Genomic DNA, 19,858 nt, shown 5'->3' on the forward strand with positions numbered 1-19,858 from the left:
TTAGGACCCAGGTTCCCTCCGCCTGCCTCTGCCCTGGTGGAGTGAAGCCTCCAGTTTGTCTCAGTGTCTCTGAGACTGAGCAGCGTCCCGCAGGAGCTCGACCTCGTCTTTATCTGTTTCCTGTGAATCTGGAGATCAAGGATCCACAGACTCCCAGCATGCACCAGCACATGGACGACCTCCACAGATGAACCTGCAGCGGAGCCTCTGCCCCTGAGAGCTCTGCAGATCTGGGAGCAGTTTCCTCCAGAGTTTTGTTTTTATTTAGCCTCACCTGTGCAGACAGACAGAAGCAGGAGAGACACTTCTTTTCATTTCTCTTCTTTCCTTGTTGCAGCCTCGGCCCGTGACCCCCCCCCCCCCCCCCCCCCCCTCACTCGTTCAGCTGTCACTCTGTCCGTCACTCCTCAGGATATCCCCTTTCCCTGATTCTAGGATTTCATAATGCACCGGGCTCCGGGTCTGTCTCCGAGCTGAGCTTCATGTCTGCTGGACAACATGGACACATGGACAGAGTGCATGGACATGAGGAAGGGCCACAGTCCAGAGCCGCAGAGCCTCTAACTGAACTTTAAACAACAGGAAGCAGCCTGTTTATTTATTTACAGAAGCTCACACACTTTGTTTAAGAGCAGGTGTTTGTTCATGTGCGCGAGTTTCCTGGACCTGTTGGATCTACAGTCATGGGCAACGCAGCAGGAAGCATGGAGGTTCCTCTCCAGAAGGAGGCGAAGCCGGCGGCGGCCCCTCAGGGCTCCACGGGGCCCCAGAAGCAAACTGCGGGGCTGAAGCTCCCGATGCCTCCTGAGGACGAGCTGGAGGAGCGGTTCAGTGCAGTGCTGGTGAGAGGAGGAGGAGGAGGAGGAGGAGGAGGAGGAGGAGGGTGATTAGAATGATGATGATAGTGGTGTTGATGGTGATGATTATGAGGAGGAAGGTGATGAGAATGATGAGGATGATACTGATGATGAAGATTAGGATTATGAGGAGGAGGAGGAGGAAGATGAGGGTGATGGTTGTGATTAGGATAATGTTACTGATACTGTTGATGAGGATGATGGTGGCGATGAAGATGATGATAATGATACTGATACTGATATTGATACTAATGAAGATGAGGATGAGGATGATATTGATACTGATGATGAGGATGAGGGGGATGAAGATGAGGATGATGATGTTGGTGATGATGATGATGATGATGATGATGATGTTGGTGATGATGATGATGATGATGATGATATTGATGATGAGGATGAGGATGAGGGGGATGAAGATGAGGATGATGATGTTGGTGATGATGATGTTGGTGATGATATTGATACTGATGATGAGGATGAGGGGGATGAAGATGAGGATGATGATGATACTGATGAGGATGAGGGGGATGAAGAGGATGATGATGTTGGTGATGATGATGATGATGATGATGTTGGTGATGATGATATTGATACTGATGATGAGGATGAGGGGGATGAAGATGAGCATGATGATGATGATGATATTGTTTCTGATGATGAGGGGGATGAAGATGATGATGATGTTGGTGAGGATAAGGGGGATGAAGATGATGATGTTGGTGATGATATTGATTCTGATGATGATGATGAGGATGAGGGGGATGAAGATGATGATGATTATGTTGGTGAGGATAAGGGGGATGAAGATGATGAACTTGGTGATGATATTGATTCTGATGATGATGATGAGGATGAGGGGGATGAAGATGTTGATGATGATGATGTTGGTGACTTTCACAAAGAAGAAAAAAAGACACCGGAGACAAAAACAGCACAAAGAAGCAAAGAATTCAGAAAATGTGTAAATGTGCACGTTGCTGTGGACGAGCTTATCGCGGTGCCAGGTACACAAAGCCACTGTGGAAAGATACATAGAGCTCCTTTATTCTGAGGCTTACTGCAGCATTAGGCTCAGAGCGGCCGCTCGCTGCAGCAGTGAAGTCAGACCTGTTTACCTTCTGATACCAGCTGAGCATGAACTGGTTCTGCAGCTTGAAATCACAGAAACTCTGTTAGATTTCATTGTTTTACTCGTTAGAGGAGAACAACAGCAGAGTGTGGACACTTGACTTTGTGTAGGGTCCTTTGGCTCAAATGCAAAATCACTGTCCACACAAAACAAGTCCTTCAAGCTCCAATCGTCTCAACTTTAATTGTTGAGATTAAAACAAAGTCGTTGACGTGAAGTTGTGAAAGTTAATCAGCGCTGAGACTGAAACTCAGGAGAACTGGGAAATATTCTCAGGCTGTGTCGGCTAGAAAATCCACCGGGAAAGAACTCGCTTAGTTGTGCACGCACCATAAGAACGTGAAGTCGTATTAAAATGTTATGAGCTATACTGCAGCCAGCCACCAGGGGGCGATTGACACGCTCTGGCTTCACCACTGGGAGCTGACATGTCATCGATCTTTATTTACTGAGGTTTCATTGTAATCTAAACCATCTCCACGTTCTTCGATGGACAGCGTTCCTCGACTCTAACTCGATTTCCTCCTCGTGACTTCCTCCACTGAGCGGCTGTTTGTCCCCTGAGGACAGGGACCGACGTGTCCTCACCTCAGAGACACGTTCACTATGCGACCGGACGACTTCCTGTCGGATGAACCACATTCCTTCATCAGCCGCCTGCGGGAGGAGATGATGAGTGAGCTGAGAGACGGAGCTGCTTGTCAGTGAGTGAGTTCCAGCTGCAGCCTCCTGCAGGGGGACAGAGATCAGGTCCTGATGGACGAGCCCCCCCCCCCCTTCAGGCAGCTCGGTCGATGTGAGACAGAATTAAAGCTTCTTCTCGGGCAGCAGCTCTAATCACCTCTGCTCAGGAGATGATGGGTTTCTCTGTCAGAGAAGAAGCTCTTCAGCTGATCTCTGTGTTCAGAGAAGATCATTGAAGTGACTCCGACTTCTGCAGTGAATCAGTGAAACTATGAGGTTGGAAAAATCTAAATTCGAAGGCCATATTTAGAATTTAGAGGGAGATCTGTGTAAATATCACAGATGTGTTCTGATCATTGATCTAAAGAAAGAATCTCACACACACCTTCCTTCACGGCGCTCTGCAGCTTTCTGCTGCTTTAAAAGCAGATTTGCTGCATCACTGTTTGTTTGACACCAAATATAGACCCCCCCCCCCCTCCTCTCACCCCTCCCCTCATCCATCCGCCCCCACATCTTCTGCTGATGAAGCAGATCTCCTGAGTTAAGTGCAGCAGAGACTGTGTCTGCATACAAACGAGGAACTGGAAGTCACAGAGACTCAAAGCGTGGAGCTGCCTCTGAAGTGTGTGTCTGTGTGTGTGTCTGTGTGTGTGTGTGCATGGCAGCTTCGTTTGCATGTGAGCGCTCAGTATTTGTGTGTGAGATTAATAAGCAAATCCAAACCATGGGGGGGGGGGGGGGGGGGTTCTCTGATGCTTCATTCATGCAGCTTCATCGAACTGAAGTCAAAGCAGAAGCACAAACAGAAACGTGTGCACGTTGGGTTCTAGTGCACGTGCACACTTTTCTCCTCCTGTGTTTTACATAACACTTTGCATATTTGCATATTTCCCAGCAGGCAGTGCAGCAGTGGGTGGATAGTAAATGTACATCTGTAGACTTGTGAAGTGAGTTTTCAGAAACAAGAGGAGTCACTATGTGTTTGTTAAGGCTGAGGCTCGTTCTGATGTAACAGCTTTTTAAACTCTGATACTAATATATTGTCCGACATATAAATATGTTGCAGGATCTCATTTCCCAACCCTTATGTAAAGGACATGTAAATGAGGATTGGACTCACAGGAGAGTTGGGCCTCGGGGGGGATGAGCAGAGAAAAACAAATCCTGGAAGAATCTGTGGTTAAACTTTAGCTTAAATGTAAATGATGTTTGTCGGTCAGCCTTTAATAAACTAATGAACCAACGAGAGCTTCATCATCCTCATCTTCATCATCCAGCCTCGTTGTTTCCCTCTTTTCAGTCGTCCAAATGAAAACAGCTCTTATTGATCCAGCGGCTGATTTATCAGATTCACATGTGGAGCAGAGCATTGATTCATTCTGCTGTTTGCTCTGGTTCCCTGATCGACACTGGAGTGAGCACGACCTCGGCTTTAAACCAGTGAGGAAGAGGTTCATCAGCTGCTTCATCTGTGGATTGAGTCACTTTAACAACAATGACAGCGTCACACAGTAGAAGAAGAAAACTGAAAAGTGTCTCATCTGAGGCCGGAGGTGAGACAACACGTCTGAGGACGAGACACATGAGACACGAGGAGGACATGAAGCTTTACAGCAGCTGAGTGTGTGTCTCCGGTCGAGAGGCCCTGCATCGTGTGTGTGTTATAATTAGTACAGCTGATGTGTGTGTGTCGCTGTGCTGGAATGTGTTTAATAATGGGACACCAGTGGATTATCGGCTGTGACGTCAGTGGTGTGTGGGTGTGTGTGTGTGTGTTTGTCTATATAAACTAAGTTGTCTTCCACATAAACAGTTTAAGAGAAACCAGTTTGTCTCTGGATCATGTTCTTCTGGATAAATCGTGATATTAAAGGAGACATGATGTGATTCAGTGTCTCTTTACTCTACTGGAACTAAAAGGTTTTGTGTGATTGTAAAAGTTCTACAAAGTTAAAAAGCTCAAAGTCCGAAGCACTAAGATTTACATATCACCAGTGGAGCAGCTAGCGTCTCACCGGAGCCACGTTTCCTACACGTGATGACTGAAAATCACGTGAGCAGAGCTGCATGACTTCAGCTGGATTTGTAAATGACCTCCATCGATCATCAGTGTTTGTTTCAGCAGCTTCTCACTCGACCTTCAGGAAGAAGAATCTGTTTATTAATCTGTTTCTGTTTCTTCTTCCAGAACACGATGAATCTGCCTCCGGACAAAGTGAAGATCCTCAGTCAGTACGACCACGAGAAGAAGTGGGATCTGATCTGTGACCAGGTGGGTTTCCCCCTGCAGCAGTATTACCCATGATCCTCTGCTTCCTGAACCTGAAGAGCTGCTGCTGTAACTAATCCACCAAACTCTGTTCAGAATTCTTCATATTTTTAAAGTTTCCTGCTGAATATTGGAGATGAACTCTGGTTTTTAATAACCTCTGAGTCTTTTTAACTGATCTCAGTTCATCATTCTCCACGTTCACAGTCACTGAACCAATGAACTCACAGAAATCAAGTTGATTCAAGTTAAAACAGCTGCAGAGGGTTGAATATAGATTCATAACCAGTGTAGGTCGATCGATAAACATCCCGACACACACACACACACACACACACACACACACACACACACACACACACAAACACGAGGAGGTTCATCAATAATGCATAGCCACCATAGCAACCACAGGTAGGTTCATAACAAGATGGAGAGTGACAGAGGAAAACGTCCCAGTGGCTCAAACAGAGAATCATCATCAAACCAAATATAAACCAGAAAGAATATCACTTTGATCTTTGTGAACTTTCACAGTTCAATTTTTAAAACCTGATGAAATTAATGTTTTAAAACGAGCCTCAGTTCAGATGTGAAGATAAAACCCACAGGAGACGCTGTGTCATCAAACCCCAGAGCCCCCCCCACCCCGACCTCCACTGCAGCACAGCAAGGGTATTGAGAGCTGTGTGTGTGTGTGTGTGTGTGTCTGTGTGTGTGCAGGAGCGCTTCCAGGTGAAGAATCCCCCGTCTGCGTACCTGGACAAGCTGAAGAGTTTCCTAGATCATGGAGGCGGCGGTCGAAAGGTAAGAACTGCTTATTATGATAATGAGCTGTGATGTCACTTCCTGAAATCTGTTATATTTTTTATATCTTTTCATCTTTTATAAGTCCCACTAATAAAGACCTTTAATTCATTGACCTTTGACCTCCTCACTTGTTTCTGTCAGTTTAAGAGACGAGTCCAGGAATCAACGCAGATCCTCAGAGAGCTGGAGATCTCCCTCAGGACCAATCACATCGGGTGAGTCTTCATCACATGCTTCTGTGTGAGTCTTCATCACATTCTCCTGTGTGAGTCTTCATCACGTGCTTCTGTGTGAGTCTTCATCACATGCTTCTGTGTGAGTCTTCATCACATTCTTCTGTGTGAGTCTTCATCACATTCTACTGTGTGAGTCTTCATCACATTATACTGTGTGAGTCTTCATCACATTCTACTGTGTGAGTCTTCATCACATTCTACTGTGTGAGTCTTCATCACATTCTACTGTGTGAGTCTTCATCACATTCTTCTGTGTGAGTCTTCATCACATTCTACTGTGTGAGTCTTCATCACATTCTACTGTGTGAGTCTTCATCACATTCTACTGTGTGAGTCTTCATCACATTCTACTGTGTGAGTCTTGATCACATTCTACTGTGTGAGTCTTCATCACATTCTACTGTGTGAGTCTTCATCACATTCTACTGTGTGAGTCTTGATCACATGCTTCTGTGTGAGTCTTCATCACATTCTACTGTGTGAGTCTTCATCATATGCCTCAGTGTGAGTCTTGATCACATGCTTCTGTGTGAGTCTTCATCATATGCCTCAGTGTGAGTCTTCATCACATGCCTCAGTGTGAGTCTTCATCACATTCCTCTGAGTGGGACAAAACGATTTAGATGTTAAATTAAAGATTAAATTGTATAAAGCCAAAACCTAAACATTTAAATCATATCTCTAACTATTTACCTAAATCAGGTGATGCTGAGTTTCTCTATTGAAATATTATAATTTCATTTATATGATGACAAATCTCACCATATTTGACCTTTGACCTTTGACCAATCAGCTCCAAAAGTGAATCATCTGGAGATAAACTCAAAGGTCACATTCACACAGAGTTTGGTGAATATTTCTCTATGGATTGTTGTTATTGTAAATTATTATGTACAAATACACACACACACATGTGGTACTTGACATTTAGTTTAGTATAAGTTTGTTGTTTTTCATCAGCTGGGCTCAGGAGTTCCTGAACGAGGAGAACCGAGGCCTGGACGTCCTGGTGGATTATCTGTCTCACGCTCACAGCGCTGTCACGTAGGTATCGTCTCATTTACTGCGACTGTCGTGTATCTGCGTCAAATAAACAACAACAAAACATCAGTTTGTTTTTTAATGAGTAAACTCGGACTCCTCTGTGACTCTTCTCAGGTTGGACGCAGACTGTTTGGACGGCGGCTCTCTGCCCTCAGATAAAACTAAAAGTTTGGACAGATCTTTGGAGGACGTGAGCAGAAGTGCCAGCAGCTCTCCGTCCCACAGCTCGACCAAAACCAGCAAGACCTTCACTGCCAGGTGAGGAGGACGGACGTCAGGGACGAGGGGACGAGTCCCTGTTCATGATCCACACGAGAAGTGTTGTTGACGTGTCTTCAGACATGTCCTCATCTTTCTGATCGGCAGCTACATTCCTCCTCGCTGTGAACACGTCTGTGTGTCAGAGTGTGAATGTGAGAAATGTGTCAGACACACTGGAACCTGTTATTAGATAAACGACTCCCAGCTGCCACCTCTGCACCACAGCAGGTTTCACAGTGGAACCATGAACTGTTGTTATCTCTATATGAATGTACGTGTGTAGAAGTGTGTGTGTGTGTGACGACAGCTCAGGTAACACAACGTCTCTCACCTGCAGATTCAACTCTCTCCAAAACAGGAAGGTGGTGAGGAGCTCGCGGGTCGTGAGCCAGAAAGACGACGTTCACCTCTGCATCATGTGTTTACGTGCCATCATGAACTATCAGGTATTTGAAACCAGCCAATCAGAACGCAGAGAAGTGTCTCTACCCGTGTGACAGGAAGGTTCAGAGGCCGATTCCTGCCAGAGAGAGAGAAAACTAAAAGATAAAAGAAACAAAAGGAAATTATAAGTTGTACGTGACTGAAACGATGTGTTTGTGACGTGTGTGTGTGTTTGTGTGTGTTTGTGTGTGTGTGTGTGTGTGTGTGTCTGTGTGTCAGTCTGGGTTCAACCTGGTGATGAAACATCCCAGCTGTGTCAATGAGGTCACACTGAGCCTCAACAACAGGAACCCACGGTAAATAAAACCCAACACGTGTAAGTGAATTAATTCAAACACAGAGAATGAGTGATGAAGACGAGTGCTCCTCCTCCTCAGGACGAAGGCTCTGGTGCTGGAGCTGCTCGCCGCCGTGTGTCTGGTCAGAGGAGGTCATGACATCATCCTCTCGGCCTTCGACAACTTCAAAGAGGTACGAGGATCAAAGACACTCGATTAATATCATTTTAAAATGATATTAATGTGACCAACAAGGACGACTCACTTTTAAACTGCTCTTATTCTTAACACAGAGCTGCTGTTAGTGTAACAGTCACATACCAGGGTTTAACACGGGTTAACAGGGGAACCCCAGACCTTCCTCCTCCTCCTCCTCCTCCTCCTCCTCCTCCTCCTCCTCCTCCTCCTCCTCCTCCTCCTCCCTCAGCTGCTGTGTGCAGTTGTTCCACCTCCAGATAAAAGCGTCTGACGAGGCGTGAATATGTGGAACACTTGTCTTGTGGCCTCTGACCTCCCTCTCATCTTTGCCTCAGGGAGAAGCAGCTGTCTCCGGCCTGTCGCCTCCTGCTGCGACAGAAACAACCTGAACTCAGTTTCTATTTTTAGTTCACGTCACTGAAGCTTCATCTGATCCGGACTGAGACTGAAACACTTTAGAGACTGAACTCTTCAATGCGTAAACAAGATTATGTCTGATTCTTTAATGAAACATATTAATGTTGTTATTTAAAACACTTTTATTTTCACATTCATTAAATAAATCTACATTAAAAGGTTGAACTTGGCTCATTGCGCCACCTAGTGGATCCAACCTGCTTGGACCTTCAGGACCGACTCTGACGTGGAGTCAACAGTTTGGGACGTTTCAGACAAGACCATGAAATAATGTAAAACTGATTTAGAAAGCTATAATTTTCAGTATTTTATATATATTTACCTCACAAGGGACTTAATGAAATACTTCAACAACTGGTGTTCTGCTCTAGAGGCCATTTTAAAGATCTGTGAGCTGATGGTGTTAAAGCAGATTTAAGGTTTGATGATTGAACCGTCACCTGACGTCTGTAAAGATTAATCTTCTAATAAAGTGAGAAACAGGAAGATAATATGTTTGTAAAAACCACTTCGTCTGGCAGCTCCCTCCGGTCGTCTGGTGATCAGAGCAGCTTCAGGTCCCACAGCCGGACTCCAGTGTCACAGCCGGGGGGCCGGAGGCCGAGAGGAGTGGGCGAGAGACACTGGGAGACAGTGGGGAGCGATGGAGAGAGGGAGAGAGAGGGAGGTGGGCTCGGGGCCAGGAGCTGGGTCATGTGTCCCCCAGCAGCAGCAGCAGGACGTGGGTGGTTGTTCAGGGCCGTGCACGCTGCCCGGGTGCTGCTGCATTATGTAACAGACATGAGCGCGGGGGGGGGGGCACTGCAGAGGACTGATCGTTAAAAAAGAGAGAGAGAGAGAGAGAGAGAGAGAGAGAGAGAGAATTTAACCACCATTAATCTGTGAACAGTCGTTGTGTGATGGTGTGACTTCAGGATACACACACAGATGATGATGTTGTACTTGCTGGTTTCAGGTGTGTGCAGAGAGAAGCAGGTTCGAGAAGCTCATGGAGTTTTTCCACAGTGAAGACAACAACATCGACTTCATGGTAAAACTGCGACTGTGTGTATAAAAGTTGAATTTACTCCTCAGTCAATTTCACAGTCAGAGAAACTTGAGAGACACAGTCATGAAACTTTTTAAATAAATGAATAAATGACTGAACCATCACTAACAGCAGTTCCTCTGTGTCTCCACCAGGTGGCGTGCATGCAGTTCATCAACATCGTGGTTCACTCAGTGGAGAACATGAACTTCAGAGTTTACCTCCAGTACGAGTTCACTCGACACGAGCTGGACGATTACCTGGAGGCAAGTTCCTCCTGAAGCTGCACTCTGAAGTGTGGATGTGTGATTTAGACTCGGACTCTTCTGTGACTCAAGGTGGCCCGAGTTAGTTTTGTGCTTTTTGGGGCTAATTCATTATCTATCACATGGGTTCACATCCCAATTACACCTTAACTAGAGCACCGCATGTTGACCAGAGAAGACCACATTTGTTTTGGGACATTTGAGTCACATTATTTGGTATCTTACACATGGGCAACTTTAGGCTTACATCCATTTTGTTCTGGCCACAACCAGCTTTATACTGATGTGATTGTTGTAATATTGTGGATGTATGTGTGTGTGTGTGTGTGTGTGTGTAGAGGTTGAAGTTCACAGAGAGCGACCGGCTGCTGGTGCAGATCCAGGCGTACCTGGACAACGTGTTTGACGTGGCAGCTCTGCTGGAGGATGCGGAGGCGAAGAACGCTCTGCTGGAACACATGGAGGAGCTGCAGGAACACAACACACAGGTGGAGACTCACTTCACTGAGTCACGGATACAACAACCATCTCATGGATGAAACTGACACACACAGACACACACACAGAGTCCAGATGATCAGGAAGAACGAGATTAACTGAGAAAATCCAGATGTGCAATGTTTGTAGAAAGTGAATCTCAATAACCTCCCAGCTGAGGCTGCTTATATACTTATAAGAGAATATGTCAGTATGTGTATGTTTATTTAAAAATCTCCTTATACATAATTCACAAATACAGTTTACACCCTTGAGCAATCATTTAAATAATTTCACATGTTCTCTTTACCTCATTCTGACATCTGCTGCTTTAACAAGTAGAATTTGTCTAAAACCTTATTTTCAGTTTGTTATAATCAGGGTTTTTAGTGGCAGAGGATTTGACTGTAGACACACAACTGAGCCGTGAACACAAACGTGCTGTGTGTATTTCACACTCTCACTAAATGATGGTTGTGTTGTTTCTCAGCTGAGCTGCCGACTCCAGGAGAACGAGAGGGAGACGATGGAGAAAGATTCAGAGTTTGAGAAAAAACTCATTCAGACGACCAAAGATGTGGAGCTGCTGAAGGTAAAGTTTATATCTATATTTAATATTCTCCTCCACGAGTCTCTTTAAAGGAAAAACTGAGTTCAGAACAACCTGGTTTCAGTTATAAAGTTAAACATTGATGATTGACTGATGTTCCCTGCTCGTGTCTCAGGAGAGTCTCCGGGAGTCGAGCTCTCAGGTGAATCTGCTGCAGCAGCGAGAGAGCGAGCTGCAGCGGGAGAGCGACAGGGAGCGAGAGAGGGACAGGGAGCGGGCCACCCAGGCCCTGAGGGAGCTGGAGGTCAAAGTTCAAGCTCTGGTGGAGCAGGGGCTGGTCCGGATGGAGCGCTCCGGGTCCGGACACCTGGAGCTCCAGGTGGTCCCTGTCATCCGGGACGAGGCTCAGACAGGTCAGAGCTGATCAAGAATAATTTTTTTTTATAAGAAACAATAAGAGGGTTTTTTAACTGTTTAGACAGATAAAAAAAATCAGGTCAGCTAAGTTTAAAGGTTCAGTTTGTAGGATCTGGTGACATCTAGTGGTGACGTTGCAGATTGCTCCACTTCCAGTTTCCCTTTTCAAGCCTGCAAGAGGAAACCACAGTGGACTAACGTTAAAATGATCAACTTTAAATAAAGATGAATCACATGACAGTGTCTCTATCGCCCCCTGCTGGCTGGATGTAGTACAGGTTATAAATCCTGCAGCTTAGCTCGGCTGAGAGAGATTTGATTGACGTTCGATGCTTCTGTTTCCTCGACAGCTGAAGAAGAAGCAGGTACAGATGAGGAGGCCACGCCCACCTCCTCCGACCCTCCACCATGTCTACCTCAGGTTGAAAAATCACCTCCACCACCTCCACCTCCTCCCCCACCACCTCCGAGCACCACCAGAGCTCCTCCTCCTACTCCTGTAGCCCCTCCTCCTCCCCCTCCTCCCCCTCCTCCCCCTCCACCACCTGTAGCTCCACCTCCTCCTCTGCTGCCCCCTGGAGGTGGTACGACCCAGCACTCAGGGGCTGATGGGAGCTCAGGTGAGTCTACGTCAGACTCACAGAAGGTTGTGGTTTTATTTTTCACTCTTATAAGCAGTAAAAACAAGTGAAGGTGAAGTTTGGCAGTGTGTTGTTGTATTTTGTGTACTTTTGTGCATGTTGACAATTTAAAATCATCAGTGTGTATTTCTGACGTTTATAATGAGAATTTTTAATCATCAGAAAACCTTTCAAACGCTAAAGTTTTTGTCTTTCAAACAAAGTTTGATTTAATATGGCCTAAAGATAAAATAATAAAATGAAATCTAAATTTCTTTCCTCCTCTGTTTAGGTTGTAAACCAAAGAAACCGATTCAGACCAAATATCGTCTTCCGCTGTTGAACTGGCAGGCGCTGAAATCCAACCAGGTGTCAGGAACCATCTTCAACGAGCTGGACGACGAACACGTCCTCGAGGTTCCATCACTTCTCTTCTACAGACTCGTCTTCTTCTGGGAACCACATAATGAAATCTAATATGATATCTGGATTGTAACTGTTCCCTCAGGAGCTCAACATGGCCGCCTTCGAGGAGCAGTTTAAGACCAAGGCCCAGTCGGCCCCCGTGGCCCCGGGGACCCTCAAGATGAAGCTGGCTCATAAGACCCAGAGCAAAGTGTCTCTGATGGAGCCCAACCGGGCCAAGAACCTGGCCATCACCCTGAGGAAGGAGGGCATGGCTGCGTCCGACATCTGCTGCGCCATCGAGACGTGAGCTCAAAACCCTGGAGTCACTTTCTACTTTACACCTGAAGAAGCAGTAAGAGACTTTACATCCGTCCCCTCAGGTACAACCAGCGAGCTCTGAGTCTGGACTTCCTGGAGCTGCTGGAGCGCTTCATCCCCTCGGAGTACGAGATGAGGCTCATCCACAACCACGAGTGTGAGGGCAGGCCCCTGGACGAGCTCAGCGAGGAGGACCGCTTCATGGTGCGCTTCAGCAAGATCCCGCGGCTCTGCCAGCGAATCAGAGCGCTCACCTTCATGGGCAACTTCCCGGAGAGCGTCCAGCTGATCCAGCCCGTGAGTAGAAGATCAGTGTGCGACTGGAACTGTGCAGCAAGATGGAAACCAGTCGGGTCAAAGGTTCTAAAGTCAGAATATGATGATTATCACATATACAAACACTAAATATGTGATGATCATCGTGCTCCATGGATTTACAGATTGTAGAAAAAGTAGAAATCCTTCATCTATGATTTCTAAGCTGTTTTATGGACATTTGTTCAAGATGGACATCAGAGAAAATATATCTGAGAAAGTATAATCAAACTGAAACTAAAGATATTTCTATGACGTGTGTGTTTTTAAATTTCACTGAGTTATGAAGTCATCTTCTCTCAGCAACTCGACGCCGTCATCGCCGCCTCGATGTCGATCAAATCCTCCGGCAAACTGAAGAAGATCCTGGAGGTGAGACTCGTTCTGTTTTCACGATAATAAAACATATGAAGCTTATGACCATGTTTCTCAGTCAGTTATGAGCATAGATATATATGTAAAGGCTAGATGTCTCGTCCGTGTTGCCGGCCAACGGAGTCGAACGTCCGCACATGGCGGCCATCTTGCCACAGGTTGCTCACCCACCCATAACATTGTGTTGGTAGTGGAACATTTACTTTTAAATAAAATAAAATAAAATAATTCTTGATGTATATTTGTAAAGGGAAATCTTGTACCTATATAGAACATTATTCTATTTTTTTGAAAATAACATAATTATTCATAAGTATGCAGTGTCATAACTACATCTCTGACGTTTATAACAAACCAAACCGTTTAAAAATCTGTGGAAAATTGAGCAAGTTATGGTTCTTTAAAAAGTACGTACCACTACAACACAATGTTACGGGTGAGCGAGCTGCCTGTGACAAGATGGCCGCCATGTGTGGACGTTCGACTCCGTTAGCCAAGACATCTAGCCTTTATATATATATCTATGGTTATGAGCATTAAGCACAATGACACAGTCACTTCCTGTTTCCTGTTGCAGGTGGTCCTAGCGTTTGGAAACTACATGAACAGCAGCAAGCGAGGAGCGGCGTACGGCTTCCGGCTGCAGAGCCTCGACCTGGTGAGTCAAACATCTGGAGTGTGAAGGACTCACTTCACCTTCTATAGATAATTCTGATATTTGAATCTGTTCTGGTTGTTCCCAGTTGTTGGAAACGAAATCCACCGACCGCAAACAGACGCTGCTGCACTTCATCGTCAGCATCATCCAGGAGAAATACCCAGAAGTCCAGAGCTTCTACTCGGAGCTGCACTTCCTGGACAAAGCCTCCATGGGTTCGTTCTCTCTCACCTCCACACACATGAACTCAAACTGGGAAGCAGTGGTTTGAATAGTGAACGTGAGGGAAACCTCCCTGATGTATTTCTGGTCCAATTATTCACTGATCCCCTCTCAGCTCTCAGAGGCCGAGTGTCAGACGTGCTCTTTAAGAAGGAGTTTGAACAGCAGCACTGTTGTTATCTCCCCCCGACCTTTAAGTCAGCAGTAATACTTTATAATCTAATGAGCGCTCCTCCCATGAGGGGGGTGTTAGATGGAAGCCGGTCTCCTGAATGATCACTGCTCTCCTCTCAGTGTCTCTGGCCTCCTGAATGAGACCAGCTCTCCTCTCAGTGTCTCTGGCCTCCTGAATGATCACAGCTCTCTTCTCAGTGTCTCTGGCCTCCTGAATGATACCAGCTCTCCTCTCAGTGTCTCTGGCCTCCTGAATGATCACAGCTCTCTTCTCAGTGTCTCTGGCCTCCTGAATGATACCAGCTCTCCTCTCAGTGTCTCTGGCCTCCTGAATGATACCAGCTCTCCTCTCAGTGTCTCTGGCCTCCTGAATGAGACCAGCTCTCTTCTCAGTGTCTCTGGCCTCCTGAATGAGACCAGCTCTCCTCTCAGTGTCTCTGGCCTCCTGAATGATACCAGCTCTCCTCTCAGTGTCTCTGGCCTCCTGAATGATCACTGCTCTCTTCTCAGTGTCTCTGGCCTCCTGAATGAGACCAGCTCTCCTCTCAGTGTCTCTGGCCTCCTGAATGAGACCAGCTCTCCTCTCAGTGTCTCTGGCCTCCTGAATGAGACCAGCTCTCCTCTCAGTGTCTCTGGCCTCCTGGATGAGACCTGCTCTCCTCTCAGTGTCTCTGGCCTCCTGAATGAGACCAGCTCTCCTCTCAGTGTCTCTGGCCTCCTGAATGATACCAGCTCTCCTCTCAGTGTCTCTGGCCTCCTGAATGATACCAGCTCTCCTCTCAGTGTCTCTGGCCTCCTGAATGAGACCTGCTCTCCTCTCAGTGTCTCTGGCCTCCTGAATGAGACCTGCTCTCCTCTCAGTGTCTCTGGCCTCCTGAATGATCACTGCTCTCCTCTCAGTGTCTCTGGCCTCCTGAATGAGACCAGCTCTCCTCTCAGTGTCTCTGGCCTCCTGAATGAGACCAGCTCTCCTCTCAGTGTCTCTGGCCTCCTGAATGAGACCAGCTCTCCTCTCAGTGTCTCTGGCCTCCTGAATGATACCTGCTCTCCTCTCAGTGTCTCTGGCCTCCTGAATGAGACCTGCTCTCCTCTCAGTGTCTCTGGCCTCCTGAATGAGACCAGCTCTCCTCTCAGTGTCTCTGGCCTCCTGAATGATCACTGCTCTCCTCTCAGTGTCTCTGGCCTCCTGAATGATAACAGCTCTCCTCTCAGTGTCTCTGGCCTCCTGAATGATCACTGCTCTCCTCTCAGTGTCTCTGGCCTCCTGAATGAGACCAGCTCTCCTCTCAGTGTCTCTGGCCTCCTGAATGAGACCAGCTCTCCTCTCAGTGTCTCTGGCCTCCTGAATGAGACCAGCTCTCCTCTCAGTGTCTCTGGCCTCCTGAATGATACCTGCTCTCCTCTCAGTGTCTCTGGCCTCCTGAATGAGACCAGCTCTCCTCTCAGTGTCTCTGGCCTCCTGAATGATACCTGCTCTCCTCTCAGTGTCTCTGGCCTCCTGAATGAGACCAGCTCTCCTCTCAGTGTCTCTGGCCTCCTGAATGAGACCAGCTCTCCTCTCAGTGTCTCTGGCCTCCTGAATGATAACAGCTCTCCTCTCAGTGTCTCTGGCCTCCTGAATGAGACCAGCTCTCCTCTCAGTGTCTCTGGCCTCCTGAATGAGACCAGCTCTCCTCTCAGTGTCTCTGGCCTCCTGAATGAGACCAGCTCTCCTCTCAGTGTCTCTGAGCTCCTGAATGATCACTGCTCTCTTCTCAGTGTCTCTGGCCTCCTGAATGATCACTGCTCTCTTCTCAGTGTCTCTGGCCTCCTGAATGAGACCAGCTCTCCTCTCAGTGTCTCTGGCCTCCTGAATGAGACCAGCTCTCCTCTCAGTGTCTCTGAGCTCCTGAATGATCACTGCTCTCCTCTCAGTGTCTCTGGCCTCCTGAACGATCCCAGCTCTCCTCTCAGTGTCTCTGGCCTCCTGAATGAGACCAGCTCTCCTCTCAGTGTCTCTGGCCTCCTGGATGAGACCTGCTCTCTTCTCAGTGTCTCTGGCCTCCTGAATGATCACTGCTCTCTTCTCAGTGTCTCTGGCCTCCTGAATGATCACTGCTCTCTTCTCAGTGTCTCTGGCCTCCTGAATGATCACTGCTCTCCTCTCAGTGTCTCTGGCCAGCATCCTGCAGGACGTGCGAGCTCTGGAGCGCGGCATGGAGGCCACCGCCGCCGAGTTCTCTCTGGAGCAGCAGAACCCGGTCCTGAAGACGTTCCTCAGCACCAACACCGAGCTGCTCGACTCCCTGGTGGCTGATGGGAGAACTGCACAGGTTCAATTAACCTTTAATGAATCAAATCGATCAGGACGATCCATGTGTGTGTTCAAACCCTGGGATTTGTGTGTTTTTCAGGATGTGTACGACTCGGCAGTGGAATACTTTGGAGAAAACTCCAAGACAACTCCTCCCTCCATGTTCTTCCCAGTGTTTGTCAGATTCATCAAAGCGTACAAGGTCAGATGAGACTCTATTGAAAATGAACTGATGCTGCTTCACTGAGAGAAAAGAAAAGAGGAGAAATAGATGTTACTGTTTCTGACTGTGTCCTCGCAGCCACAGTGAGCTGCTGATAATAATATAATAATGTTTTTGACTTTTGTAGAGATTTTCAACAACTTTACAAATCTACAAAGTGCCTCACAAAAGGATAAAATATAATAAAACAATACATTTAAGGCTTAAAAGGCACATTCAGAATTGCTCACATCGTATTTTCATGATAATATTTGAGCCGCATCAATAATAAATAAATGTTTTAAGGCCAGTACAGAAATCTTTAAAAGAGTTAATTAACTGGAACAAACAACTTTCTTTACTTGATGTTAAAAACCAAATAAAGCTCAGATTTATCTCAACTGTCTCAATATATTTTAATATTAGGATCCGTGTCTGATTTAAATATTTATTTTGAATTTATTTTGTATTGTCTATTGAGTTTGAGGAGTTTTGGAGACGTCCAGCAGAAGAGTTGAGTTCCATCAGGATTTGGGGAATTAAACCTTGGACATGTTTTTGTCCCCGACAGCAAGCGGAGCAGGACAACGAGCAGAAGAGGAAACTGGTCCTGAACTGGGAAACTCCGTCGACTCCCAGTAAACCTGACGTCATGGAGAACAAGGTGACGACTCAGAATCCTCTCAAAACACAGTTTTTCCAACTTTAAAATAGAAAATAAAAATCACCTTGACTGAGCTGCTCTGGACTCACACGTGTAAAATAATAATAAAAACAACAGGAGCAAATATCCTCTTTAATAAATAACAACAATAATAAATCGACTATTAATCAAACCACAAACGACCCAAATCAGATCCAGGTCGTAAGAAACCATGAAACATCTGTTTGACCTTTGACCTTGACCCACGTGTGATGTTTCAGGTTTCCACGCTGACCCGGCTGCCACAGATGGATTTGATAGCCGAGCTGAAGAGGAGGCAGGTGTCTCCGCTGGTGAGGGAGGGGAAGGACGGAGCCATCGAGGACATCATCACAGGTTCGATTCCGACCACTGAACATGAGTCTGAGTTTCCTCTGCTGGTTTTTCTGCCTCAAACCTTCACTGGTTCACTTCATCACCTCTGACGCTTCCTTGTTAACTCACCACTTGATGTTTAACCAGTCTCCGTCTCCAGATGTCTTCAGGGTCTCTGGTCTCAGAGCAGCTCCCCGTCTGATCCACTTGTTACAGTCTGAAGCTGACTTTGTGACTTTAACTTTTCTTAACCCTGTCCTGAGTCTTCTTGTTTCCTCTTTCCACTTGTTTCTTACTTGTCCTTGTCTTTGCTTCTCTCCTGTCCTTGTCCCTCTTCTGGTCCCCTCCTCTTCAGCTCTAAAGTCCGTCCCCTTCACGGCTCGCTCGGCCAAACGCTCGTCTCGCCTCTTCTGCGACTCGGTCTTCAGCGACGAGGGGACGTCTTGAATCGCTCGCTGCTTCAGGGTCTGTGTTCAGGGACCGAGGCCGAGGGACTGACTGAGGGATTATAATCATGAAACTGTTCATTCAAGCCGAAGATGAGAATAATACACAGGATGTGAGATTTGATTTCAGATGTAGATCAGATTAAAAACAGGTTAAATCTCCTTTTAACAAACTGTAATAATAAACACAGATATTGTCTTACTTCACTCAAACGGGGAAATGAAAGAATATTTTAGATGCTGAGTTTTCACCTGAGATTTAAAAGTGGATGAAAGGAGCTGATGTTATTTATAGAAGATCCAGTCAAACTGATCAGCTGCTGCTGTGGTGGTTTGAGTTTGGTTCAGTTTAGAAATGAAAACATAATCTAAAATGAGACGGATCAGAACCAGCAGAGTTTATATGAATTATATGTTAAATACATGTATTGTCATTAAAAGTACAAGTGTAAAGTAGATTGAAATACTCAAGTGATGTCAAATCTAAGTTGAGTAAATACTTAGTGACTCTCCACCGATTGAAATCAAACCTCTGAGCTCCTGTAAACTTTCAGGAAATTAAAAGTCACATGTGAACAATAGAAAATACAGTAAATGGCCACAAGTTTATGGAAACTTGAACAAAACATCCAAACTGCATTTGTGTCGTCACTAAACTAAATAAAACTTTATTAACCTGAGGAAGACAAACAGAAAATTAAAAGAAACCAATAGTCTTTGATTTTATAGATTTATCTCTAGAAACAAACTATTTAAACTAAAGTACACAACAAGGGCGTCTATACTCTAATTGGCACCCAGTACGTTTATATAGATTTATTTTTAATTATATACATATTGTTATTTGTAATACCTCTGAGTATAAGCCCTGTGTTTAAAAGATGTTATTCTTAAGTAAAGGATTTAATGATATTGTTAAAGACACAACAATGATATCACAGCCTCAGAGACATGAGACCCGAGCTTCCTGGTCCCTGATGATCTCGTGTCTCTGGTCTCAGATCTGAGGAATCAGCCGTACCGGCGGGCGGACGGCGGGCGGCGCAGCGCCAAGTGGAAACCAGGACAGCAGCTGCACGTGTCCTCAGACATCTCCCTGTGAGGACGAGTCCAACACCAGACACCTCGTCTTCATCTTCATCACCTGCAGCTCAACACACGTCCCAGCAGCTGAGGAAGACCATCTCCAGGAAGAGGCCGAGTTTTGACTCAAGAATCATTTTTATAACTTTTTAAAAATACAAATATTCTCCACATGATTTTAAAATTGGGTTCATTTAAAATTAAATATGAATTATGATCGGTTTCTGAAGTAGAGATGAGAAATTAAATTGGAGATTTGTAAGAGATTTAAATTATTTTTAATACTAAAGTGTAAGAATGATGAACTAATACTTTAACATTTCAACAAATAAAGGATTTTATACTGTTTTCTAGTTTGA

General features: G+C 45.8%; 1 protein-coding gene across 1 annotated transcript; it reads left to right on the top strand.

Annotated features, from left to right (window-relative positions):
* The first annotated feature begins 357 nt into the window (after positions 1-357).
* fmnl1b (formin-like 1b) lies at positions 358-19,847 on the top strand. Its single transcript, XM_053414232.1, has 26 exons — positions 358-842; positions 4,865-4,948; positions 5,666-5,749; positions 5,894-5,967; positions 6,949-7,032; positions 7,147-7,290; positions 7,652-7,739; positions 7,957-8,033; positions 8,115-8,208; positions 9,586-9,660; positions 9,813-9,923; positions 10,262-10,411; positions 10,891-10,992; positions 11,126-11,363; positions 11,718-11,987; positions 12,280-12,404; positions 12,496-12,698; positions 12,776-13,010; positions 13,332-13,400; positions 13,981-14,061; positions 14,147-14,276; positions 16,606-16,769; positions 16,851-16,952; positions 17,524-17,616; positions 17,877-17,991; positions 19,418-19,847. Exons 1-26 carry the CDS (start codon positions 684-686, stop codon positions 19,516-19,518), a joined length of 3,252 nt encoding a protein of 1,083 aa, XP_053270207.1. The 5' UTR covers positions 358-683; the 3' UTR covers positions 19,519-19,847.
* Positions 19,848-19,858: the final 11 nt, after the last annotated feature.

The sequence above is a fragment of the Pleuronectes platessa genome, chromosome 21, assembly GCF_947347685.1.
Source record: "Pleuronectes platessa chromosome 21, fPlePla1.1, whole genome shotgun sequence".
Classification (NCBI taxonomy): Eukaryota; Metazoa; Chordata; class Actinopteri; order Pleuronectiformes; family Pleuronectidae; genus Pleuronectes; species Pleuronectes platessa.